Source organism: Sebastes fasciatus, chromosome 4, assembly GCF_043250625.1.
Source record: "Sebastes fasciatus isolate fSebFas1 chromosome 4, fSebFas1.pri, whole genome shotgun sequence".
NCBI lineage: Eukaryota > Metazoa > Chordata > Actinopteri > Perciformes > Sebastidae > Sebastes > Sebastes fasciatus.
The window spans coordinates 9,315,580-9,341,036 of NC_133798.1; the positions used below are offsets into that span (position 1 = coordinate 9,315,580).

At 42.5% G+C, this 25,457-nt stretch overlaps 2 protein-coding genes across 13 annotated transcripts in view; one reads left to right on the forward strand and one right to left on the reverse strand.

Annotated features, from left to right (window-relative positions):
- The window catches only part of LOC141765681 (FYVE, RhoGEF and PH domain-containing protein 4-like), a 65,189-nt gene extending 58,710 nt beyond the window's left edge, over positions 1-6,479 (forward strand). For all 10 annotated transcript variants that reach the window (XM_074631842.1, XM_074631845.1, XM_074631849.1 and 7 more), the window contains 10 exons: positions 104-162; positions 247-393; positions 735-907; positions 1,246-1,276; positions 1,366-1,446; positions 1,539-1,664; positions 2,623-2,760; positions 2,877-3,017; positions 3,119-4,625; positions 5,462-6,479. In XM_074631842.1, coding sequence (XP_074487943.1) covers positions 104-162; positions 247-393; positions 735-907; positions 1,246-1,276; positions 1,366-1,446; positions 1,539-1,664; positions 2,623-2,760; positions 2,877-3,017; positions 3,119-3,388 — 1,166 coding nt within the window. In that variant the 3' untranslated portion in view covers positions 3,389-4,625; positions 5,462-6,479. The remainder of the gene's footprint in view (positions 1-103; positions 163-246; positions 394-734; positions 908-1,245; positions 1,277-1,365; positions 1,447-1,538; positions 1,665-2,622; positions 2,761-2,876; positions 3,018-3,118; positions 4,626-5,461) is intronic.
- Positions 6,480-6,982: 503 nt separating this feature from the next.
- On the reverse strand, positions 6,983-25,438 carry nup205 (nucleoporin 205). 3 transcript variants are annotated; one of them, XM_074631840.1, is made up of 42 exons: positions 25,304-25,438; positions 24,016-24,158; positions 23,663-23,834; positions 23,280-23,424; positions 22,967-23,126; positions 22,577-22,805; positions 22,249-22,413; positions 21,946-22,121; positions 21,668-21,784; positions 21,287-21,424; positions 20,927-21,077; positions 20,469-20,674; positions 20,071-20,253; positions 19,025-19,075; positions 18,389-18,598; positions 18,033-18,270; positions 17,746-17,935; positions 17,419-17,539; positions 16,314-16,395; positions 16,010-16,174; positions 15,769-15,893; positions 15,535-15,649; positions 15,085-15,234; positions 14,748-14,819; positions 14,469-14,626; positions 14,283-14,363; positions 13,637-13,828; positions 13,147-13,348; positions 12,938-13,036; positions 12,107-12,252; positions 11,614-11,805; positions 11,338-11,459; positions 10,753-10,885; positions 10,298-10,424; positions 10,111-10,184; positions 9,882-10,010; positions 9,459-9,585; positions 9,031-9,203; positions 8,702-8,831; positions 8,444-8,572; positions 7,690-7,766; positions 6,983-7,533 (listed from the first exon to the last, which is right to left on the reverse strand). In XM_074631840.1, exons 1-42 carry the CDS (start codon positions 25,329-25,331, stop codon positions 7,381-7,383), a joined length of 5,976 nt encoding a protein of 1,991 aa, XP_074487941.1. In that variant the 5' UTR covers positions 25,332-25,438; the 3' UTR covers positions 6,983-7,380. The 3 variants fall into 3 exon arrangements, with proteins under 3 accessions (XP_074487941.1, XP_074487942.1, XP_074487940.1); XM_074631841.1 differs by having other exon boundaries at positions 9,031-9,179; positions 12,107-12,255; XM_074631839.1 differs by having other exon boundaries at positions 12,107-12,255.
- Positions 25,439-25,457: the final 19 nt, after the last annotated feature.

Genomic DNA, 25,457 nt, shown 5'->3' on the forward strand with positions numbered 1-25,457 from the left:
TACGTTTCCATTGAAAGATGATAAATCATCATGTTGAATTATCCCCCAGCCTACTCCAAGGAGTCATTCTTGTTTTACTACATTTATTATCTTTTTTTTCCAGAATCGTTAGAAATCATCGCCACAGCAGCTACTCACTCCAACAGCGCCATAAGAAAATCTGTAAGTACAGATGTTTTAAATCATTTGCTTTAAGACAGAATCTCTTCAACGTGATAACACCCAACTAAAATCATCCTCATTTAGGAAAATCTGAAGAAACTGATGGAGATATACGAGATGCTGGGTGAGGAGGAGGATATCGTCAACCCCTCCAACGAGTTCATCAAAGAGGGGCACATCTTGAAGCTGGCAGCCAGGAACACCTCGGCCATGGAGCGCTACCTCTTCCTGGTGAGAGAAAAAGCATCCTCTTATCTAATGAGGGGAAACATGCTGAGGCGAGACTTCAGTCTGCACAAGTCAATTGAAACAAGTGAATCATTTCGAGCCGGGAACACCACTGTGTAAGGAGACATCGGGGGCACATGAACAAATCTCTCAATTACTGAGATTGCCAGATGATGCGATTACGCGTCGGGTTTCTTATTAGCTTGAGGCTAAATGTCTCCCATCTGTGTAATTCAGGTAACCTGCAGCGGTTAGGACGGCCCCCTTCGGAAGAAAACCTAAACTAGAATAGCGCTGATGATCCATACTCACTACAAAAACTTTTGTGTTTCCTTTTCTGCCAGTTCAACAACATGCTGTTGTACTGCGTTCCCAAATTCAGCCTGGGAGGGACTAAGTACACGGTGAGGACGCGAATCGGCATCGACGGCATGAAGGTCCTGGAGACGACCAACGAGGACTACCCTCACACCTTCCAGGTGTCTGGGAAGGAGAGGATGCTAGAGCTACAGGCCAGGTATGCAGAATCATCATACGTAACACAACAAGAGGTCATCTTTTTTTGCAAACCCTGTTAAAAAAGTGCAAAAACATCCAAGCCCCTCCCACAGTGAAGTGTATAATTGTATGTAATCTGTACCCTATGCAGTATAATTTCACATATATATGGAAGACCACCTAAATGAGCACACCCAAGTTTCATATTTAGATCCTGTAAATCTCTAAATACCCTTTGACCACAGCTAACTGCTATGTTGGTTTGACTTGTTGTTATAAGCGGAACACATAAAGTTCTGGCTATGCATACATATATACATTTTAATGCTTATTCTGGCTTTATTTTTCTTCTCCCAGCTCGGAGCAGGACAAGGCAGACTGGATTAAGGTACATACAGTACAATCACAATCATTTTATTTTCTTAGTTGATTATATATGTGTGAAGGTAGAATTTGATGTTTGTTTTTGTCCTTCAGGCTTTCCAGCAGACCATTGGGATCTTCCAGCAGAAAAACGAGTCATTCAAGAACGCGCTGAAAGACGTGGAGCAAGTGTCGGTCAGTGTCACGTCAAAGCTGTACACACACACAGTTAAACTGTCACTGTTCTGCACCGTCATACGGAGTATGTTTTTTTTATTTTGATATAGAATGCAGAGCTGGGGAAACGCGCCCCTCGCTGGATCCGCGACAATGAAGTGACGATGTGCATGAAGTGCAGAGAGCCTTTCAATGCTCTGACACGGCGGAGACACCACTGCAGAGCCTGCGGCCTTGTGAGTAACTTTAATGCATAATGCAGATACAGTAGGTGGATGAAAGAGCATCCATAAGGGAAGTTTAGTACAACAGGGAACTTTACACATTCAGAGGTTCAAACGTGTGAGAATGTTAATTTTAAACATCAAGAAATTGTGATGTCAGTAAAATACACACAGTATGCCTGTATTTTTCTACACTGATTACTTTTTTACTAAAGATCCTAAATGTTGATGAGTATAGTCACCTTTGAATGAAACATCTACTCTCTACTGGTTTGACCTAAACATATAGATTTTGGTGCAAAGTTTAACTTTAACAGTTCCCACAAGTGTCCCTATCCAACACCTAAAATAGATTTAGGGGATTAGGATTAATACTGTATGTGTCACTTTGTCAAAAATATTATATTTTTTTAGCTCTGAGACAGTCGTATTCTTTCACCTCTCACCTTTCTGCTACCAATCAATGGTAAAATGCCCCAAAATATGCTTTAAATAGGCTGTATATAAGAATCAGAAATTGTTAACAGTGACACCTGTGGCCGTTAAGTCAACGACAGTCGGCGTTCTGTTGCTCACGCTTGTGCTTGCACTATGTAGATGCGAGCGAGCATCGGTCAAAACAGTGAGGAGACACACACAAGCCTGAACGCGATGGACAGCTAAAACCACAATATCACTATACAGTATAGATGCGGAAGGTCTAATTTTTAGGTTACGTTACAACCTGTTCACACACTGGTAATTAAAAACAATTAAAATATGTTTATACAAAAAACTTATATACAGTCCCTTTTAATAATGAAATAAGTTAATATAATAAAATAACAATAGTGCCCAGTGGCTTAAAATAACTCCTGAATATTCTTAGTAAATTAAATGATGCTTAAAGATGTTAAATAGTAGTGATAGTTTTGGTAAGAGAGTGGTATATTATGATAGGAACTGTGAGATCTTTTCTTCTTTCTTACAGGTGGTGTGCTGGAAATGTTCAGACAATAAGGTGGCGCTTGAATACGATAACAACAAGGTGAACAAAGTCTGCAGAGACTGCTTCTCCATCCTGACTGGAGAACGTGTAGCCGAGGGCAAGAGGAAGGGCATCCTGGAGGTGAAGAGGAAAAACTGATGCATACATAAATACATACTTAAGGAGATGATACTTCATTTTGATATAGCGTTGCTTTATTGATTCTGTGCTAACTTGCGGTCGTCCTCCCCGTGCAGATCGAGGCGGCTCAGTTCACGGGCAACAGCATCATGTGTGGCTTCCTGCAGTACTGTGAGAAGAACAAGCCTTGGCAGAAGGTGTGGGGCGTCATCCCGGAGAAGGAGTGTCTGGTGCTCTATCTCTACGGAGCTCCGCAGGTAAAACGCCAAGAACACCAAGCAAAGATTTGATTACCCATATGAATTTAAAACTCATCCATACAGCTGACATTCTCTTCATCCCTGATTGTTCTCCTCAGGACGTGAAAGCCCAGTGTACGATCCCCCTCCTGGGCTACTTGGTGGACGACAGCGCCCGGCCCACAGACCCCCCGGCCAGCTTCCGCATCTCTCAGTCCAAGTCCATCCACAACTTTGCTGCTGAAACCGAGGAGCTTAAGCAGCGCTGGCTGAAAGTGATTCGAGTGGCGGTGACGGGAGATGTGCCAGAACGTCCTCAGACCAACGGCGGCAGCGCCAATATGATGGATGACAACAACACGCAAGAAGCTGCTGCTGATAGCTCATAAAAGGTGTGTTTTCTACAAGCAAACTGCTGTTGGATTGCTTGTGAAAGACAAGACGTGCAGATGTGCACTGCATGCACAAAACTCAAACGCGCTCTCTCCATGCTGTCCATGAATCTTAAAGACAAGTGGAAAAATCAGTGCTGGATAAGCTGCCTTTTCTTGCCACTCTCCTGTTTCTTCCTGGATTTTCTCATAAACCCACACAAGAACTTCTGCTTCTCTGCTAGAGCTGTGCTGGATTACTAAAGGACATGTCTGGTGCAATCAACACTGGAGCAGAGGGGCCTCAGGACTGATCGACTTCCCTAAAACAGGCACTATTAAGGACAGCTCAAACTCTTCATAGACTCTTAATCTGTGTCAGCTCCTCTTGAGCCAGTGGACTACCACAGACGTACACAGCGCCCTGTACAGGATGTGAATCAAAGCAAACTAAGTCTGCTGGTGCTGTAACTCAACTCCGTGTACCTGTGCAGTATAAATGTTTTTTTTCTTTTCTTTTCAAAAAGGAACAATTGTGTTTTTATGTACAGAAAATCAATCCCAAACTTTTTGTTTTGATAACATAGAAAACATCTAAGTATGATATAAAGTATTTACAGTATTCTGCCTTTCTTTGCTTGAGAAGATGGTCCCAAAACCTGGGGGAAGTGATCATGTGGTTGGAAAATGATTGTGATTGGTCTCATCTCCCTCTCTCATCCCTCAGTGACGATTCATCCTCTGTCTAATGCGAATCAAACTCTGGATGCACGTTAGCTGATCTGTCTGCTTTGCAATTGGTTGCACCTGTCCTGTCGTGGGTTTTCTATGAAGCAAAGGAACTCATTTGCTAATCAAACCAGTTTTAAACATATAGGCAGCTGACCATAGAAGAAATTGATTGCCCTAGAGTTTTTATATCGTAATACGTATTGTGATATCGTACATTTTCCAGAAAAACGGTCAAAATCGAAGCAGCAGATGCTGAGTTATTCCCTATGCTGTGTCTCAATTTGCGTAAGTCTGTACTTACACTCGCTGTTTTGAGTGCACAAGTGTGTTCACACTGATAAGTATGACAAAATCCAGTGCATTATGAGTACCCGGATGGTGTACACCTAACAGTCAATAAGTTGAGTGTGTAACGGTTTGACACTTCTCACCCTCAGCGGTCGCCATCTTGGCTATGTAGGGAAGGGGAGGTTCCAGCAGCGGTTGCAATTGCTCCGATGAACACCGCAATATACAAATGAAAGTTAAGTACCACTAGAGGGTATGACGTATTTTTGTAGGCCAACCAGGAATTTAGCATTGCCCTGTGTTCACTTGACAAAAAGCCAATGGGATTTTTCAATTAGGTTTTGGATTATTGCAGAAAAGAAACTCTTTGACAAACAAACGTTTATGATATTTACACATTTCATTCAGCAAGATGATATTCACAAATTAGCACCACTTTTCAGATTTTTGAAGCGTGAATGTAATCGCCAGAAGTAAAAACATAACATTAGGCTATAAACGAACTACACCACGGTCACATGAATGCAAGTATACACAACGAGGCGGTAAAGGCGGACGAGTCGGCGTGACGACGTTTAGTAGTCTCATTTAGCCACCGCCTTTTTTAAAGACATGTAAAGGCTTGAAAATTCACAAGTCGTATATTTACTGATGTATTTTATATCGTAGAACAAAATGTTAAAATCTCTTCAGCTTGTGTTAACCAGACCTTGTTTCAGGCATCTAACTAAAAACCCATTAAAAAAACCATTGACTTCCAGACAAGGGAACCGAAAGTGCTAAAATGCTAACTCATTTCCTGGTTTCAGGACTCATTCCTGAAGTAATTTTAATTTAGCATGATTTGGTACCACAAACAATAACGCTGGTAGCTAGCTAATTAGCAAACAGCGGCGATAGTCATTTCCGGTGATTGCAGCTGTGTTCGATTTGAGACAACACTGCCCTGTCAAAATTAAAGCACTACGCAAGCAAGTACACAGTGTACTACATGGAAGTGTACTAACAGAAGTATCCAAATTTAGACACAGCACTAGTATAAGCCAAGCTTAAAAACACTGGATTCTACAGTTCCCATAATGCAACTCAACAATGACTTATATTAGGCCTTCCTTGCCAGTTAAATACTCAAGTTTTGTCAGATACTCAAAGTCTCGAGCCTAACTCAAGATAACACTGATGATGTCAGTGATATCATTTTCTCAGGCTTTAGAAAGCTCCCTGCAGAGCCACCGATGTCTTTCTACAACTGCTTCCAGAGCTTCAGTAGTTCTCTCCATGACAAGTAAACTGTACATTGTTCTGTATGCTATGTGTAAAATCAGCGAAGTGCCCCTTTAAAGGTAGAGCTACCTCGGTAGAAACAACATGATAAGGTCATGAATCTCTATGGTCTCACAATCTGTATTGTCATACATCGCCCAACCCTATGGCCCACTGCAATCATGTGTATTCTAATATGGCATAATAACTGATGGATGAGTCATTCATGTGCAAAAGTGAGGGTGAACGGTAAATGTCTGTCTATCTGCAGGACATTCATTCATGCGGAGAGAGATGAACAGGGATGATCAGGTTTATATTTAGATGCAAAAGCGGAACAATCACAGATATAGCAAGCTGGTGCGAGAAATGTAAATGTGTTTTTAATGCTGTAATTAATTTTATTATTTAATGTAATTTATAGAGTATGACAAGCATGATCTGTTTAAAGTAGCACAAATTTGTTTCCCCGACTGTCAACTGAGAAGCGCAGTAGGTAGATCTTATTTTTTTCTTCCCGAGCAGATGTTTCCCACTAACTCAAACGCGTCACCCCGGTTCATCAGTGTGACGGCGACCAGTCATAGCGCTGGATGGACTGTGTTCCCCCTGTGCTCGATGCTGGTGCTCACCTGAGTCTGAACTCTTTCCCCTCTTCAGTATTCAAATAAAAAAACAAGAGCACAAAACTTCCCCGTCTGTAAAATCGGAATGTATATCCAGATTTTTATGTCCTTTCATCCCCTCCCCAAAGGTTTGAGAATCTACGCACTTTACAGTCTTATAAAGTGTACCTTCAAAGAAAATAAAACAAGATTAAATATGATATGCGTGCTCGTTTGTGATGTTGTAATGCTGCTTGAATGACTTGACCTCAAATGTGTTACCATAGCATTTCAAACCAGTTTGACACCTCTGGTCACGACAGTCATTGTGATGCTACTTTCACAGAGAAACGTCTTGTTTTGGTTCCTTGTTTTGCTTCTCCTGATAACAAGTTTTTCACAATGCGTCACCCCAGACATGCACATGAAAACAGGTGACGTCTGTAGTTGTTGTTTGTCAGAACACTGAAGATATATGTGATAAGTGAAGCCCCAAAAAATGGTGTGAAAATGAGAAAGTACCAGCAGGTGTGAGAATGTCACTGGAACAAACAATAGTCGTAAACAGGAAGAACTTTTCTATTCATACACACTGTATAGTCACCTGAGTGCATGTCGGCAGATAGTGACTCCAGTTTTCCACCAATATAAGAAATTACTAGTGTGGTTTAGGTGGTTTGTTTTTTTTAGTTCACACACACACACACACACACACACAAAAGTATTTAACAGATTTAGAAAATGTTTATTTTCACAAAAGAAAGAATAAGAGATAAATCAGACCAAACAAAAGAATATCAAATTATCTTAACAAGTAAAAATGTTGTTCTGCAAGTTACTTTACTCTTTGAGAAACGCTCCTTGCACAGCGCTAGTCAAACATAATTAGGTTTTGTCACACAGAATACACCACGTGCTGTGATGGTGTTAACATCCCACAATATTCAAGAGAGGAGCTGCAACAGGTCAGTAAAAAGGAGTGATGTTACCAGAAAAAGAAACTTGACAGACAGTCGGAATCCTTGGTAGTTTTTCTGGCGTTGCTTGGCAGATGGTTTGGAGTCCATATCAAACTGAATTTGGGTCTTGGACAGTCTTTGTATTCGTGTGTGTGTGTGTGTCTCAGCTTTTGGGCTGTCGGAGCAGGCCGCGGATCCTGCGAACCAGGGCCTGGATGAAGGTGTAGCGGGAGCGGACCTGGCTGTACAAGCCCTCCACCTCTAGGAGCTTCCTCTGCAGCGCCTCTCCGAAACCTGCGGCCATGTCGCTCTTCAGCTGCAGTCACGCAAACAGAAGACAAGACAGAGGGATCAGGAATAATGGAGGTGGTAACACAGACATGTAAACAGACACACGCAACATGATGTTTGTCAGAGCAGCATTCAAAGTGTAAACGGCATTATGCTCATGCCCTCGTGTGCTATTTCTTACCAGGTCTAGGTCTTGCTGGCTGACGCGGGATAATCCGAGGCCACGACCTCCACTTGCCTGCAACCCGCCGAACGAGTCTGAAGAACAGAAATATTTATATTAATTGATTGCAATTAAGCTAAATTCCCTTGATTCCACACCCGAGGTCTAGAAACAATAGCTTTGCAGGTGAGTTTTCCGAACTACAGCCCATTTTCAACCGCAGGAACTTTCCCCCGGAACTGGGAACCTTTTGAGGAACTCATTGCCTTTCGACTGCAGGGACCAGGATCTAAACTTAGGGTCTAAGTTCCGGGGACGTTTTACTTCCAAAAAAGGACCTGGTCAGGCAGTAGTACCTTCTGAAAATACAGGAACTTTTGCAGGGATGACTGTCACTCATGGTGAAACACACACAGTGCCGCTGCTTCAACTGTATCGCTTCATTCATAAAGTAAGGAAGTACCTCTAGTATCAATTTAGGATGATTTTAGGACGAGGGGAGAGCATTTGTCTTTGTTTGATAACATTAAAAGTAAAGTCAGGCTTTGCTGTCGGCTTCCCGACTCATTTAAAAAAAGACAGAGAAAAAGAGAGAGAGAGAGAGAGAGAGAGAGAGAGAGAGAGAGAGAGAGATTGTGCAAGCTAGCTTTAGTTCCTTGAAAAGTAGTCCCGGGACTGATATTACCAGGAATGTCTTGTTGGAAACGCGGCTTTAGCTGGCAAACCGTTATGTCAGGTCTGCTTTAAAAAAGGTGCATGTATTTCTTCTCACCGTCTGTGAGGCGAGATCTATACAAACTGGCTCCAGGCATCAGGGAGTCCTTGGGGTCGGTGGGAGTACAATGCAACAGGTAGTACTCCAGGTGGCGCCACAACACAAACAAACACGTCTCGATAACATCTGAGGAGGAGGCAGGTCAAGGCATTTCACAGCAATTGATTGATTATTAATTCTGGTGAGTTGAAAAGGGGTAAAAAAAAAACTGTAGTCCTGTGACTACAACTGTGCCTGCAAAGGGCCAAAGGATACAGGAGCACAGGCCCAGCAGCTTGGCTCTGTTGTTGATGAGCTGGACCAGTCGTCTCTTGGCCAGCAAGCTCCTCTGAACTGATGAGATTTTTTCCACCCCTCCTGGGCCGGACACCAGGCCTTGGCACAACTACAGAGAAGATGTCTGTGGTTAGAACTGAGAACAATGCATGTTGGAGCCAACAAGGTGCAGAAAATAAAGAACACATTTTATTCATTTGTTTACCTTAACTTCTACTATTAACCATTTATTAAAAAAAATGCTCAATATGTAGAGCAGTGTGGGGGATTGTGAGACAGAGTGAATCAGTGTATTGGTCCATCATTACCTCCTTCAGCTCCTCAGGAGGCAGCTGATCCAGGCTCTGCAGCTTGCCCAAGCTTTGTCTGTGACTCTGGTGGAAGCGGAAGAAATCTGCAGCGCTGTTCTTCAGCAGGTACAGGACCAGACCCAGGGTGGGGGCCCGGGAGTAAGCCACTGATGGCGGAATGGACGAGAGATCTTAAAAAATAAGAGCTGCGGTTCAGTGTCATACTTGTAGAAGTGGATAAAGAGCTGCAGGGAATAAAAAAGCTAATTTGTGGTAAAAGCTAAAAGGGCCTCAAGAGATTCTGGGTTTCTACATTGATCTATCAGCTATCAGATACTGAAAAGGACATATCACCAACGGGAGGGCACTAATACTGTAAAGTAGAAAAGTATGGCTTGAGTCAAACTCCTTTTCCTCTACTTGAGTATGGGCAGAATATCACTGACCTGTGCGTCCTCCGTCCCTGCCAGCTGGCTCGCTGCCTGACGGGCTGAAGAGGCAGATGCTGAATTGGGCCTGGGCTGAGCTCTGCAGCAGCAGGGTTTGGCAGTACTCCATGATGTTAGCACACACCTGGGTACAGAGGACAGCACCACTCAGGTCACTGACAATGCAGAACTGATGAATAATCATTCAAGACTCCACACACATTGTTTCAGTGCCCTTTCCCCCCACTGTCCATTATACTGTTGGAATATGTCATCGCCGGTCTACTCGGTAACTTCTTGCTAGGAAGGCACTATTTAGGAGACAAGCTTATATAAACTACATTACTGAAGTAATTACAAAACACCAAGTAATCACACAGGCACCACCACTCTCACCATATGTCTCTTACTACTTAATTTAGAAAATGCTTTTTGTCCGACCTGCTGCATGGCCACCTCCATCTCCTCTCGTCTTTCTGCTGAGTCTCCGGGTGTAGCAACCTCAGCCTGCTTTAGCAACCTCTCCCGCTCGCTCCCCGCCAGACGGCCGAGCAGGGACAGGCAGAGACGCTAAAAATGAAGAGACGCATTACCAACTGTACAATTCATACATTGGAATGGATGTGCATTTAGCAGGGATACAGAAGACGACAGCATAAACGCATCTAACCTGGAATCTGGTAATGTGACCCTGGAACTCCATAAGAGCAGCACTGTTGACCTCCCCGCCTGTCTCAAGGACACCTGAGAGAACAAGCAGTACATGAACAACGCCATTCACGCAGTCTCTGATATGTGAATATGTGGTTTGCACAATGGAAATAGGAAAAAGAAGAGAGGAATGTTTATTATTGTACCTGGCAGAGCCGTCTTGCTAATGATGCCAGTAAGCAAAGAGAGCTCCTGCAAAGCTCCCATACTGAGCTCCTGGCAGCGCAACAGGGACTGAATGGTGTCGGCATGCACTATCAGCCACTGGAGAACCTACAAACAAACACACACAGAAAAAGAGAAAGAATGTAAGTGAAATGTTTATAAAAATGTAATTTTCACAAACACCATCATGATGTTTATACTATTATGTGCACACACTGAACTCGTTTTCACAGCACTCAGATACAGTACAAATTCAAGTTGACCAAGATGCACTTCATATTCAAATGAGCATTAATCCCTACAAGGGTCTACAGAGTCAGCATTTATAACGTAATGGAATCATCAATAACATAATGACTTTTAGGATTTTCGAGGCTAAAATAATAACACAAAAATCCCCAAAAGATAAGAGTTGTTTTTGTGAAATCCTGCTTACCTGTGCTGCCCCCTGCTGGTGATTCATGGTGGTAGAGGTCAGGATCACCTGGAAGAGCCTCAAGGTCGGTAAGAGAATCTGCCTGTAGCGGTCCATAGGGCTGGGGATGAAGCCTGATGGGTCCCTCATCACCCTGTAGACCACCAGAGAATAGACATAAACTTAGGTAATGCTATGAATTGACACCTTAAAGGGATAGTTCAGGTGTTTTGAAAATGGGGTTGTATGAGGTACTCATCCATAGTCAACCTGGCAACCCCACCCGAACTATCTCTTTAAGAACAAACATCACCTGAACAAGAGTGAAAGAGGCTGAAGCCGGTTAAATGCACTGGAATAAAGCAAATGCTGACTAACTATACTCACTTGCTTGCTTTTAATTGTGTTGCTTTAGTAAAGAATTACAATCTCAATATATAGTACTTATTATTCTTTACACTAATTTGGTAGAAGTCAGATATGATTGAAGCAATTGACTTATTCTGGGGATATTTTATCCAAATCGTTTAATATCACAATTTTATAATAATAAAAACATGTGGCAGTTACTCCAACACTTCTTTTCTTCCCTTTCCACATCCATACCTGTGTGCATCGCTGTCAGGTACCATGTCAAACACCTGACACTCTATCAGCTGTGCCACCAGCCCACAGCGCAGCAGCTCCACAGCTCCCTGACCTGTCTTAGCCACACGAGTCAGCAGAGCCTGAGAACACACAGCAGAGTTTGTACCTTCATAATCCTGTATTGACAGAGGCTTTAGGCAGAGGCTGCTGGTCCTCTGGGGCTTGTGGAGGCAAGATATTGGGAAAGAAACAGCGCAAAACATAGTGTGTCTGTATAAGTGCACATGTGCTCACCATCTTGCTCTCATAGATGTAGAGTGGTTTGAGGAGGGGTGGCTGAGGTGTGAGCAAGCTCTGCAGGGCGACATCATCCTGTCTCAGGCTCTCCACTAGCGACCGCAGGTAACCACTGTTGCAGACGTAAACCAGCCACTGGTTCTGGCGGTCTATGGACAGGATCCGGTCCAGCACCGCCAGAGCCAACATCTGACAGACAGGGAGAGGAGACAAAGCAAGCACAGAGTAAAACAAAGAGCCTGGTCAAAACATATAAATATAGACATTTGTCTCAGCTATTAAGACTGAATTTATCTCATTTATATTTAGTCTCTCAACAGACCTTTGTAATATCACAAGTCTTTTTTAGTCCTTCGTTTCCAAAAACTTAATTTTACTATGTTTTGGAACCCGACTACTCCGTGTTAACATCTTGTCAGTATGAGGCTGAAAATGGCAGAGTAAGTACATGAGTCATATTGCTGTATGAAGCGTATGGTTTGGCTCTTACCCTGCTGATTTCATGGCCGTCACAGGCGTCCCGACACACCACCTCCATGAGAGCCTTGCCATAGCTCTCAATGATAGCGAGGTTCTCTCTCTGCAATTTGGAGAAACCATCTTCAGGAGCTGTGAGACGCTCCCACATCGCCTTCCCTGCTGGAGGGACAGAGGGGGAGATTTTATTATTTCTATTATGATTAAACCTTTATTTAACAAGGTTAACCCCATTGTCATTAGAAAATCTCTTTTCTAAGGGAGCCCAAGCCAAGACAGCAGCAAAAGAGTATTTCAGATAACATACACACAAACGTTAAAAAAAACACATAAAACAAAACACACAGTATCACCTACAGAGTGGTATGCCCAGGAGGACAGACAGAAGGAAACAGATCTAGCTATGGAACCAATTACAAACTCCAATTGAATTAGCCTCCAATCCCTTGACTACATTTTTAAAAGCTCTAATTGGGATCAACCTATCTAGCTGCAAATCTGTCTGCAAGTGGTTCCAGGCTGCAGGGGCAGGGTACATAAAGGCCCATTTCAGTGTGAACCTTAGGGACAGACAGTAACAGGGTGTCATTTGAGCGCAAACAATAATTACTGTATTTAGGGGAGATAAACCCACAAAGATGAACAGACAACATCTGTACATTGTCTCTTTGATATATCACCAGATAAAAGACTTAAAAATTGTCCCTACAGCATTCAGACAACTTCGGTCAACCAATATCAGAAAATATCAATTTGTGAAATAAGAAGTCCATATCATGCTTGATGTAAATAATATCAACTCTGCATATTTCCCAGACTGTCTGTAGTAATGCCTGTGTTGTACCTGTCTGCAGAGTGTCTGGTTCTTCAGGTTTCTGGGCGATTTGAAGGTAGTACAGCAGGGAGCCGTACAAGTGAGCACGCAGACGCTGGTATCCACCTCCTTAAAGTGCAAAAGACAAAAATTATGGGTAAAATATTATAAAATCGATTAATTTACTTATCCTAGCAACATATCACACGTGAGGAATGTGGGTTTATGGCATCACTAACCAGTACAAAGGATGAAGTCCAGCAGCTTGCGGAGAATCAGGTGCAGGGCGGAGTTGGCGATGGAGGCAAAGCCAGAGGATGCTTCTAATCCCGCCCCCTGCTGTTGCTCAGACAGGACTGATTGGCTGAGGTGGGCTGTCAGAGTGAAGACTGCCCCAGCAACAATGGGCATCAGTTCTCCTGCTGCATCCTCAGATAACACCTGAACAACGCACAGCAGTGTTTACATTTAGTGTTATAACCGGGATATTTGAGGTAATTGTAATATCAGCTCTTACAGGAACTAATTAGCATTTTTTGATTGATTCACATGTAATGATGAACACTGAATAAAAGCTATGACACCCTTGACTACAAGTATGGGGTGATTAAAATTGTAACAAGCAACAACCTTTTCAGAAATTACTGCATCCAAAATACAAAAAATTGTCCGTTTGGATATTATTGCTGCACAAATTGTCCCCTCCATGTGACAAACATCCTCACTGACCTTATCATGCAGATCTAGCAGCAGGTCTCTGATGATGAGCTGCCTGTCATCAGCAGGTATGAGATCAGCAGGGCAGGCGGTCAGCAGTGTCTCTACCAGGCTCCTCCAGGACCGCAGCGCATGGCGCTTTGCACTCAAACTCCTACGGACGCGATTGCGTTCCACCACCTGCTGCAGGATGGAGTTCACTTCCTAGAAGAACACAGTCAATCACAGTTCAATCACAGCATTGGTCAAAGGGAGTCATTTCATTTTTATTGTTCCGCTCATGGTAGTGCACAAGAAAAGTGTGATGCACAATCAAAACACAACTCTATTTACACATTCCATGACCAAAAAGGAGCAGGGAGAAGGAAAAAAAATACTTATTTTGCCTGCCCCTTACTCAAAACATAAATAAACAATAGAAACAAATGGTCTGTTGGTTACAGTTACTCAATAACGAATACTTACAGTAACATGAGAAAAAGGAGAATCAAACCATATACAATAATTAAAACTAAGGAAACACATCAAAATTTTAGCTGGAAACCACATTTCAAAAGTTAGACTCCATTGCATGATGGCTTCTCTCTGGTTACTCTGGCCCCACAACATGTTACCAAATTACACAAAAATTAAGTCCCATTAGTTTTAGTTCACTCACCTCCATTAACAGGGGCCTCTGTCCAATGGCTGCCATTCCCTGCAGTGCATTCACCTCAGCGACCAGTACTCTATGTAGCAACTGTAAGAAATTAAAACAAAATATTACACATCAGTGGAAGATCAGACAAAAAAATAGTTGAAAGAACACAACAGAGATGATGAAGTGTTCAACCTGGAAACCCACCTTAACGTTGCACACGGTGTGTCCTTGCTCATTGACGTGCTCACAGTTGGAGATCACCTGCTCTATCTGAGTGCGCTCAAAGAAGTCCAGCTGCAGCAGCTCAGGCATATCCTGACTGAAATCAATGGCGTCCAGCACACTCAGCAACTTCCTGCGCACTGATGGCACCAAACAAGGACAAGATGAGAGTAAAAGTCAAAACCAATCTGGCAAGTCTTAAATGTTGATTGTATTTAGCGAACAATATTTGATTTAAATGTGTTCTACGGTGGCACAAACCTTTAGAGACCGTGTCAAAATGCAGGAACCCGCTGACTGATCTGGTTTCTTCTTCCATTCCTGATTCCCCATCTGCTTAAAAAAAAAAAAGGTTATGAGTTTCTCAGGTTCATGCAATAATGAGCTTTGTTGAGTAGTTACGGGGAGTTTGAGTGTGCATTTGAGGGCGTGTGATCATTACTTTTGTATATTCATCAGAGTATTGTCAGACCTGAGATTTTAAGATCTTTTTCACCAAATAAACAGTAAAAATAAAAGGCCAGAATTCATCAATTTGTTTCAAAAGTGTGTATAAATTGAAATATGTCCTCCAAAAACACTTCAACAACAGATATACCTGTATGTTGAGTGTGTGGCTGATCATCCAACAGGAGGCTGACGAGGCGTTGTGTATGTGAACGCTGGCGGTTCAGTGAGGTCACTCTCAGCTCAATGGCAGCCGTTTTCATGAGCCAAGACATCTGGGAGAGGGCAGCGATCTGATTGCCTGAGGAGAGCAGAAAGTAGAACCGAGGCAATGAAAATAAAACACTTTCATTGTTTTGTCATCAACAAAACACCCACATTCACATTTTATCACTGCTTCTATTTCTTGACTTTGTTTTTTTACATTTATATCTCTGGGACACACTTTTTACATCCATTAATTCCTTTCAGCAGGAATACGAAACAACCACTAATTTCTATTTGTGTTCTGCATTTCCTGCTTTCCTATTTCCTATCACATCTTTGACTTTGTTATTATATATTTTAGGACCACGGAGATCAGCCAGGATCCTGTACTCACTAGGCAGGATGAAGGGTAGGTGTTGCAGGTGAGAGAACAGGAAGTCCTGGCTGGTCCTCAAATAGCGCATGGTGGGTCCTGATGTGTCTGGGCAAGCACACAGCTGGTAGATCACCTGAGAGAGGGAGACAATGACGGAGACACGCAAACAAGAAAAACAAAAATCAGCTCACACACGAATTCCATATATACATTCAACATTCTGGAAAACAATGTACTGAGGACGAAGAGTACCTGGTAGCAGAGCTCAGCCAGGTGTGGGGCCTGCTGTGTGAGTACAGGTCCTGATCTCTTCTCAGTGCCTCTCTGCAGCAGACTCAAGATGGCGTGCAGGCAGCTCCGCGGACATCCCAACACACCTGTAACACACGAATGCACCGTCAACTGAAAGATAACACCGACGTCATCTGATCCCGTTTCCATCCAAACCAGATATTGCTAAAATCACAACAGCCACCAAATCTAATGAGCTGACCTGGGTCCTGGAGGTTGGTGGAGGACACAGGCTTCTTGACTTCATAGCCCAAAAGATACAGGGCCAGATTTGGCGTCCTTAGATCCAAGGAGGTGATGAGCAGGTTCAGCATATGGATCTGGGTTTCATGTCGGATTCTTGCAACCTTCTTTTGTGGATCTGAGTCTGGAAGTTTGGGGGTAATGAAGTAGGTGAGTTTGAGCGTGACAGTTATGATACACATGTTTAGCTTTCACAGTATTAAAACAGGATTTAAACCAAATTCAGAAGAGTTTTTAGGCCGATGAAAAGTGGTCTCTCTCACCATCTCCGTTCTCTGTTCCCTCCTCGGCCTCTTCGTTGTCCAGACACTCCACAAAACCTGCCATAAGCTTCTCACTCACAGACTGGGGGACAGAGACAAAACATTTTATCAACTTCAAACCTGACAAAAGTTAAACTCATCACCACAGTGAACTTACTTACACAGACACACCTCAGTGAATCAAGTAAAAAAACACACCTTTCCTGAAGCCTCTTCCCAAGTCTTTCAGATAGCATTACATTTTGATGTAGATATTATACCGTACATTATTGGTACACTGGTATAATGTAATGCTACATTTTAATTTTTTCTAGGCCTGTCAAAGTTAACGCAATAACGCGTTAACGCAAATTTGTTTTAATGCCACCAAGTTCTTTCATGCAACTTGTGATTTTTAGGTTGTAGATGGCTCAGTTTTAAAGCTAGAGGTGAAGATACTGATATTCACTGGTACACACAAATATGCAGTTAGGAGCAAGTCATAGTCAAGTCAGCACACTGACAGCTGTCGTTGCCTGCTGGGCTCAAGTTTGCCATGTTATGATTTGAGCATATTTTTTATGCTAAATGCAGTAGCTGTGAGGGTTTACGGACAATATTTGTCATTGTTTTGTGATGTAAATTGATTTCCATAATAAATATACACATACATTTGCATAAAACAAGTATATTTGTCCACTCCCATATTAAATACTTGCCAAATCTCCCTTTAAGGTACATTTTGAACAGATAAAAAATGTGCGATTAATTTGCAATTAACTACATGCGATTAAAGGCAATTTAATATTTTAATCAATTGACAGCCCTAGTAATAATACATTTTATAGGACCAAAAACAAATTGCAGTGTTTCTGTTTGACTTAATAAATTTTTTGTAATCTACATTGAAGGGTCTTTATAAAAGGGAGAGTGATTTAATCTATCTAATTAAAATACGTAAATAAGTAATAATGATAATAATAAATATAAAACTACTGAACAATATTGTGGTTTTCTTGTTCTTTTGCTTAATGCTTATCATTTTGTGAAATATCCTGAAGCTTTGAGGGGGAAAAAAACAACTTTTCATTTGTTAAAAGAGATTAGATTTATATACTGTATATACCTGGTCGTGTGTGAAATCTCCCACCAGCCTAGTCTGAATGTTGGGGTAGTTGGCGATACGACGCAGGATCTTGGCACTCTGGAAGGCAGCCTCTGGGTTGGAGCTGCTGTGGTACAGATACCTGCAAGGGACAAACATAGGTCACCAGTAAGTTATACCCATTCTGAACAATTTAAATATATCCTACAATGGCTTCTCATGAGGTTTTACAACATTTCAACTCTACTAACTGGTAAAGCATGGAGAGATACAAGAACATGTTATGCGAGAACAGAACAACCATGGCGTCTATACCACAGTTTGTATTAAAAACCTGGATGCCCTTACCTGGCAATATTGACGATGTGATCTGCCCTCCGAGTTTGAGGACTGACCCCCTGGATGAGCTGTTCCAAGGGGGAAACCAGCATGGAGGCCTGGCTCTCCCTGAGGAGGTCCATGAACATCACCTCCTTCTGCAGAGCCAAGTCCAGCAGGCACAGGCAGCGCAGCACTGCAGACTCCAAGTGCTTCTTACCTGTAGGGGAAGAGTAACAGAGCATGTCGTCAGAACAAACACATACACACACACAACCAATCTACCTTTCTGACAGCAGCTGCATATGTTCTCTCACCAGGAAAGGGTGCATAGGTGTCCAGCTGGCGAACACCTTCCTCCAGCAGGCTGAGGCAGAGCGCCAGCATGGGAGAGTCGTTGAGCAGGTGGAACATGATGCTGTGGCCAGGGGGCTTGTAGGCCGCGACCTGCTCACCCTGCAGCTCCACCATCTCCTGGACAAAGTCTGCCGGCTGGGGCTCGTAGTCCCGCAGCAGCTTGTGGAACACCTCCAGGACGGCATCAGCAACCTCCCACTGAGAGATGGCAGAAATGGAAAAAAAGGAAAACAAATGTATGTGTAGTTCAAAAGAGCATACATGCGCGCTGCAGTTACATGTCTACTCCTTATAGGACACCGGGAGAGCCCTTTACCTTCTCAGCTGGATGGCGATATGCTCTGGTGGGGAAGGGGAGGAACACAGAGTCACGCAAGAAGTTCAGGTAGGGCTGAAAGCCTGGCACGCGTAGCCCCGCCCCTAAATTAATGGGCAGGCTGCTCTCGACCAATGTGCTGATCAGATGACAGAAGCCTCGTGTCAGGGGATACTCCTCACAGCTCGACTCGATCTCATTCAGCTCCACCTGAGAGCAAAAAAATAAATAAATAAATGAAAAAATCTGAAAGTTTGTCGCCCAAATGTGCATCTCCTTACAGGTTATATAACTTTTGAACAGGAAGTTTTTCACTTTGATGAGATATTAAAGTTAATTTTTAGCCTCTAGCTTTTTACTGAAATACGACTGAATCTTATCACTTCCTGTCTGCATTATTTTGCATCACAACAACATATTGGGTCTTAGAAATATTCCCGTTGGGCATCTGTCAAATCTTAAAGCAAACAAATTAAACATTATCCTGGCAGCCAGGATCTAATTGCTGTCTGTACCAACTAATGGACCATCAAATTTGCCTATTTTGAAGTTGAGAGTGACAGAGAATAATTCAAAACTATCCTTCAAATTGGGTTGAGTAGTGAGCATCGCATTCACTAACCACGAAAGACTCACTTCAATTCCAGCTGCCTGCCTCTGTCCTGGGGCTCGCACTGTCTGAAGGATCTGTGGTAAAAGAACATGACGTTAGAACATTTTAAATCTGGTACAAAAATATCTGAGAACACAGCAAACTGCAAAACTCAAAACAATGTCATAACACTACAATAATAAAGTCTTTTAGATAAAGATAAGGGAATAAACCCACCACATGAGAAAGTCTGACAGCCACTCAGTCAGGGCTCTCAACTAACTTTTGTTCACCATCCTCCCGAAACCATCCCCAAATACAACCCAAGCCGTCCCGAAATAAATGTGGACCATCACAAATTTTAAATCTTTGTTTTTCTACATTATCATCAGTTAATCATTCAAAGTGACCGTTGACATAAATCGGACATCAAACGTGATTTGTTTATTTTTGCTCATAAATTTATAATTTATTCAAAACATAGTTGTTGTTTTTTATTTATAACAGTAAATGTATTGGTTTGTTATTTATAATTTGCATGTTTGTTTTGATTTTGATGTTAACAATGCACCCAAGTTAAATTAAAATATATATTTTTATGTGTAAAAAGTAGCATTGGGTCAAAAAATAAGATTTTGCATATGGGCTAGAACCAGCCCTGCTAGCTGGTGTGGGACAGATCGGGGGGCACAGACAATGTGTGTGCGTGTGTGTTTATGATGCCAAGGAGGTTTAATAAAAAATTTATGCTACACAAAACGTAAAATAATTTTCATCGCCTTTCATTCTAACGGGTATTTTTCATTCTCTCGACCGAAAAAATTAATTTTCATCTTCTCGATCGTATTTCTTTCCGGCCCCGGGACAACGAGCACTCAGATATTATGACTGACACTAAATTTAAAGTTTGAAATTTTGTTGTTAGTCTGGTATTATTGGCAAAATAATAGCACTTCACAGACTCGATCCTGAACATCATATAGATATCAATTCAAATGTGAACTTTCAGTAATTGTGTTCATACTTGGCGGACACTCCTTCTTATGAAATCATCAACTAAAATTGTTGTATTTATTTATTAAAAGCTAACCTGTGTGTACTCCAGTGACTGCCAGAGTGAAGCAGCGATCTCTGGAGACTTCCCAAAGGCTGCCAGGCAGTGCAGGACCTCAGCCTTCAGGACGGGAGGAACGCTGCACTGCAGCAACCCTAACATCACTACAACTGGGGTCCACTGGGGATGCTCACACAATGCCAGTCGAGCATTTTCACTCTAGAGGGAAAAAAAACATCCCACACAACACACCCCAATACAGTTAGATAAGAACAATCTCAGCAGCCTGAATGTGTTCGAGTTTTCAATGACACAAGTTGAGTATATAAGAATTTTAAAATAAATTCATCATACAATAATCTAGACCATAAATGTTGTTTTATAATCCAACATAACCAAATATGCCCATCCTTCTAGTGAATCTCGTTCCATACCCATGTAATGATGGTGGTGAGCAACTGCAGGAATGAGGTGAGTCCATCCAGCTCTCTTTGGGTGATGCCCCTCAGAGGTGGGTGGCGGTACTGTGATGCGTCTGGATTTGGAAAGTCTCGCCGCAGGTTCTCATGGTAGAGCATAAGGGAGTGAAAAAAATGTTCCCAAGACACCGGGCTGCCTGAAACTCCCTGGATGTTGTCACCTGCACACATGTACATTAAGTTAGTTGGTATTCATTTAAATATGTATTAAACTAAAGAAACAGGCTTGTGTCTGATGTTTATATCACCTACTGTATATTTGAAGTTAAATTAATTCAATCCAGATTAACACAAAATCCAATGAATTTGTCCTTGCCAAGAGGCCAAACTGCATATCAAATGTTCAACGGTTCAATTTAAGATACCAATTTGAAAATATGTTTATTCTCATTATTATTCTTATCTGCTCTTACTGTGTGTGGCTCCGTTGGTTTTAAGCAGGCTGAAGGAGTAGTGGGCACACTGAGGACCATTGGCGAGCCCTTTCAGCATACGTAGATAGGAGATGTAGAGGGTGGAGGGCAGGAGGTCTCCCATCTGACGCACAAACTTGGACAGAACCACCTGCAACAAAGCATTCGAAAAGAAAAAAACTTTCAACAGAATGCAGTAAATGGTTTGCAAAACCAGCTTCTCTCAAGACTGTCAAAATCCAAGTCATCCAAATGTAGTATTTTGAAAATGTTCTTAACCTTTCTCCGCCTTCTTTATTCTTGGTGTGAGTAGAAACTGAATTGTTTGTGCCACCAGGTTCCAGAAAATGCAGCTCTTACCTGTTTATGTGGCGGCCTTTGCAGAGCCATTCCCAGGTAGGATCCCTGCAGGGATGTGTGTTGGAGAGACTCTGTGGGACACCAGAACTCCAGACCCAACTCCAGCCCAAATGAGTCCTTACTATAAAACTCTCCTATCTGGAAAGACAAAGCAGTAACTAACACTGTTACAAGCTCAAACCCACAGTGTCAGGCCACTGCAGCAATTTTCCTTTAACACTTTTGCTACTGTTTGCTTTTACTGGAAAAGAACAGAATATTATTCTCCTCCTGCTCAGTACCTCTACTTTCGATAACATCAGTTAAATTCTTAAAATGTAAAAGGTGATGTTGATGATGTTGAAATGTGTATGTGTGTATGTGTTTGCAAAAAACACTCACGAGGATCATGAGGTGGTCTAAGTCCTTGCGTAGCGATGATGGAAGCTCGCTGTCCATCTGTAGGGACATGTGCACCAGACGGGCGTCTTCATCAGCGCGGTTACGAAGTTGTTTCACCTTGAAAAACAGCAAAAAGTATAATTTAATCAGTATGCAAAATAACAAAACCACAAACTGATAACTATTCAGAGACAAGCTGACACTACAACATGACATCCATACAAGTCAACCTCTGAAGTATAAACATTGGTAGTGGACACCTCACTGCCATCTCTCACCTTCATTGGCATGAGTGCCAGGAAGTCTGTGATGAGTGAATGGAGGCGGCGGATGTAAAACTCTTCCTGGGCAAAACTCTCACATCCCAGGATGCCCTCCTTCATAAACAGGAAGACATCTCCCAATAGAGCCTGGTCAGCCAGAGCCTCGTCTGCCTCAGTGAACTCAACCAGCGCTGCACAGCACACACATACAAATGTACAACATTTAAATGGCTACTATCTCATATTCCTTCTAAGGGTTTTATTTTAACAGCTAGAAGGCATATTTAATGCATGTCCAAGAAATAATAAGGACCTTACCACATCCCTGCGGTAGCTGAGAAAGGACCCTCAGAGACAGAGCCCAGGCCAGTCGACACACAGCCTGCAGACCTGAAAGCTTCCACGGCTGGCCGTCCATCAGACGGCTGTGCACTGCAGACACATACTGCCTCTCAGTCAGCAACGGCAGTGCCTGGATCAGATCTAGAGGAACACAGAGGCAATCCTTCACTTGCAGTAGAAGAGAAACACTGAAACTAACAGCAATCGTATGCATAGCTACAAGTAGTATGTTTAAGTGGATTTAACCTGCGACTTCAATCAAAGTTGAAATTATACACTTTATATGCATTTAACACGTTCTCACCGTCTCTATCTTCTGTTCCCTGTTCTACGAAGCTGACATCCAAGCAGTAGAGTAGTGCCATGACCAGAGCCAGGTTCACACTGTCCAATGAGCCATCAGCTTGAGCTGTCACTGTCTCCAGGTGGCCAATAAGAGCCAGGGTGTCATCTTTAGACAAAGGAGACTGGCAGGTCCATGAAAACAGGCTGTCTGCCAGGGCCTGTCGACATTCTTTAATGAGATCAGAGACCTAGGGACAAGAGAGGGGGTTAAATGTTGTCTATATTCCATATTTATTCTTCAGTGACAACAGAAGAATAACAGCTGGCTTTGCACTAGTCAAGTATTATTGGAAATGAATATATTGCAAAGATGATTATCTCTGTTTGAAATTAATACAAAAGATCACACCTCTTTCCTGTGCTTCTCATTGCCCAGGCCACGCTCCTTCTGCAGCCGCTCAAACTCACGCGCCACATTTATCTCTGACACCAAGGTTAGGACACGTTTGGTCAAACCCTGGCTCATTAGTTCATCTGTAAAACGTGTCGTCAAAGCCACCAGCTCTCCACTAAGTGAGAAAACAAACAAGAGTACAGGTCAATAACAAGAACACATAGGTACTAAGAAAAACAAAACAATACATACTTAACAATAACATGCTCACCACGTGGACCGTGAAAAGCCATTGCTTGAATGTAATAGTTGTAGATAGCATTATTACCTCAGGTCCAGAGTGAAGGTCTTGCCGTGGCGTGACTGGATGAGTGTGCGCAGGGAGTTGGCCACACAAAGCTTTCCATCCCAGTAGAGCAGCACAGCTACTAGACCGCGTGTCAGACCTGGAAAATGGGGCTGCTGTTGTTCACCTGGAGACAGATAAATATATTAGCATTAATTGTGTGAAATATCAATGTCTTAACTACTGAAAGTCATGCAAGGCTTTGTCTCCAAATCATGGATTTGATCAGGAGGAAAAACCTAAAATAGCCATTATAAACTATGTGAGTGCTGTATCTGTAACACAAAAAAACACATAATACACACTCACCAAATTTACTACATAGCTTCCTTTATAATTTTGCATTATAATTATGTCCACTTTACCTGCTAACAGAAGCTCCAAGGCTGCTAACTCTCCAATATCAAACAAATCGCTGAGGATGAAGGCCTCTGAGAGAAGCTGCTCTGGAAGAAGCCGTGACCCCTGCTGACCTTGGATGGCGATGCCTTCTGTGCTGGCTTTACGCACCTTCTCTCTCTGCTCTGCACTCTTTGGCTGAAAATTAAGAGAAGACCAGATGTTATTAACATAAGAGTCTCAAGACACACTGTATATCAAAAATGAGTCTGTCTGCACCTGGGAAGTTGCAGGACACACAGGAAGAATACTATTGTATCATTCAAATATGAAATGACAAGTCATTAAATGATGTGTTCGTGTTTGCACAGCATCTCACCGGGTTCTTATAGAGTGAGAGAAAGTGCGGTTTATGTTTCTTCAGCTGCAGGTCCAGGAGGTGGACGCTCTCTGGCTGTCTCCTCAACACCGCCCCGTCCACTGTCTCCCACAACTCCTTCAGCGGCCCCCACAGACTGGCACCTGGGTGGGTAAATGGCTTTTCAATGGTCTTGTATCATCAACACACATGCACAGAACCGATTCTCCCACTCCTATTGTGCTAGTTACTTATAACCACACTTGGCATTGGGTGGTATCCCTCGATTTATGCATTTTGTGTATCTCATATATGACACATGACTGATCTGCTGAATCCTGCACTCACACTTGGACTCAAATTTGACAAAAGTCAAATTCTATTCTGCAATTAAAATATATGTTCTTAAAGTGAAAGTGAATAATTGTTCATGCAATAAATAGTATCTCTAATATCTGATGTAAATGACAGGATGTTAGGCTGTGACTTTTGCATTATGTTGACATTGTGAACCTCTAACACACAATGAGTAATAACTAGTACAGATGCTGCTCTATAAACACCAAACAGACTTCTAAAGACTGATGAGAGATGGACATGATTGACAGTAAATGACAGCCCATAATAGTTTTCAATATAAGTGTTTTACTTTTTATGTTAATTGTTGTAGACAAAGCCTCATTATTCAATTATACTTTGTTTATCATTTCTTGGTTATCGTATTACAAAGCCCTAGGATGCCTAGCTGCCACTAAAGCAACATCAACCAGGTCTGTACACTGACTACAGTCACCAGTAAACAAATGACACGGACTCATTGCCCACTGACAGGTGAGTTGTAAACCAGACGCCAGTTTAAGTCTGGACCTTAGCTTATCTGTTACAGGAAGTGTGTCTGAGTAAGACTTGACAGCATGTGATGCCAAATAAGTCTTTGCTTGTTCCAGGTCAGTTTGTTTCTGTTTTGCTTCCCAGTTAAGTAGCTAAACTGGTCTGTTGACTCATTGGACAGGAGTTTAGCCAGAGTATAAGTCATATGGCATTTAGTGTGAAGACGTGTTGACGCCTACGTTAGTTGTAAACGTGTTAGTTGCTGAACCAACACTAGCTGACCTCACTAACGTTGACTAGCGGGCTAGGCTAAGCTAGCCTAGCTAGTCTGGATGTGAGTGACCATGTGGTCAAAACATGACATGGGACGAAACTGGCGTTAAAAGGCGAACATTTACGTGCTTATCTGTGAAAATGAATAGCAACTGCTAGAAATAAACACAGTTAAGCTACTAAGTGAGACAGATATAGTCCATACCTGAGTTTACCGCCATCTGCGCCGCCATGCTACCTCACTGATCACACAGGCGCTGCTCCGTGCCGGCGCCTGTGTGGAATATAACATGATCAATTCTATAAACATACTTTGATAACATTTTGCTCAAATAACAATGTACCAGTTCTACTTCAAT

Coding starts and splice junctions, on each gene's coding strand:
- nup205 (XM_074631839.1), bottom strand. CDS start 25,331: ATGGCGGCGCAGATGGCGGTAAACTCAG. Junction 15,894..16,009: donor CACCAACCTCCAGGACCCAG/GTCAGCTCATTA, acceptor CGTGTGTTACAG/GTGTGTTGGGATGTCCGCGG. Junction 9,586..9,881: donor TGGAGGTGGCCATGCAGCAG/GTCGGACAAAAA, acceptor CTCTGTACCCAG/GTGTGTGCTAACATCATGGA.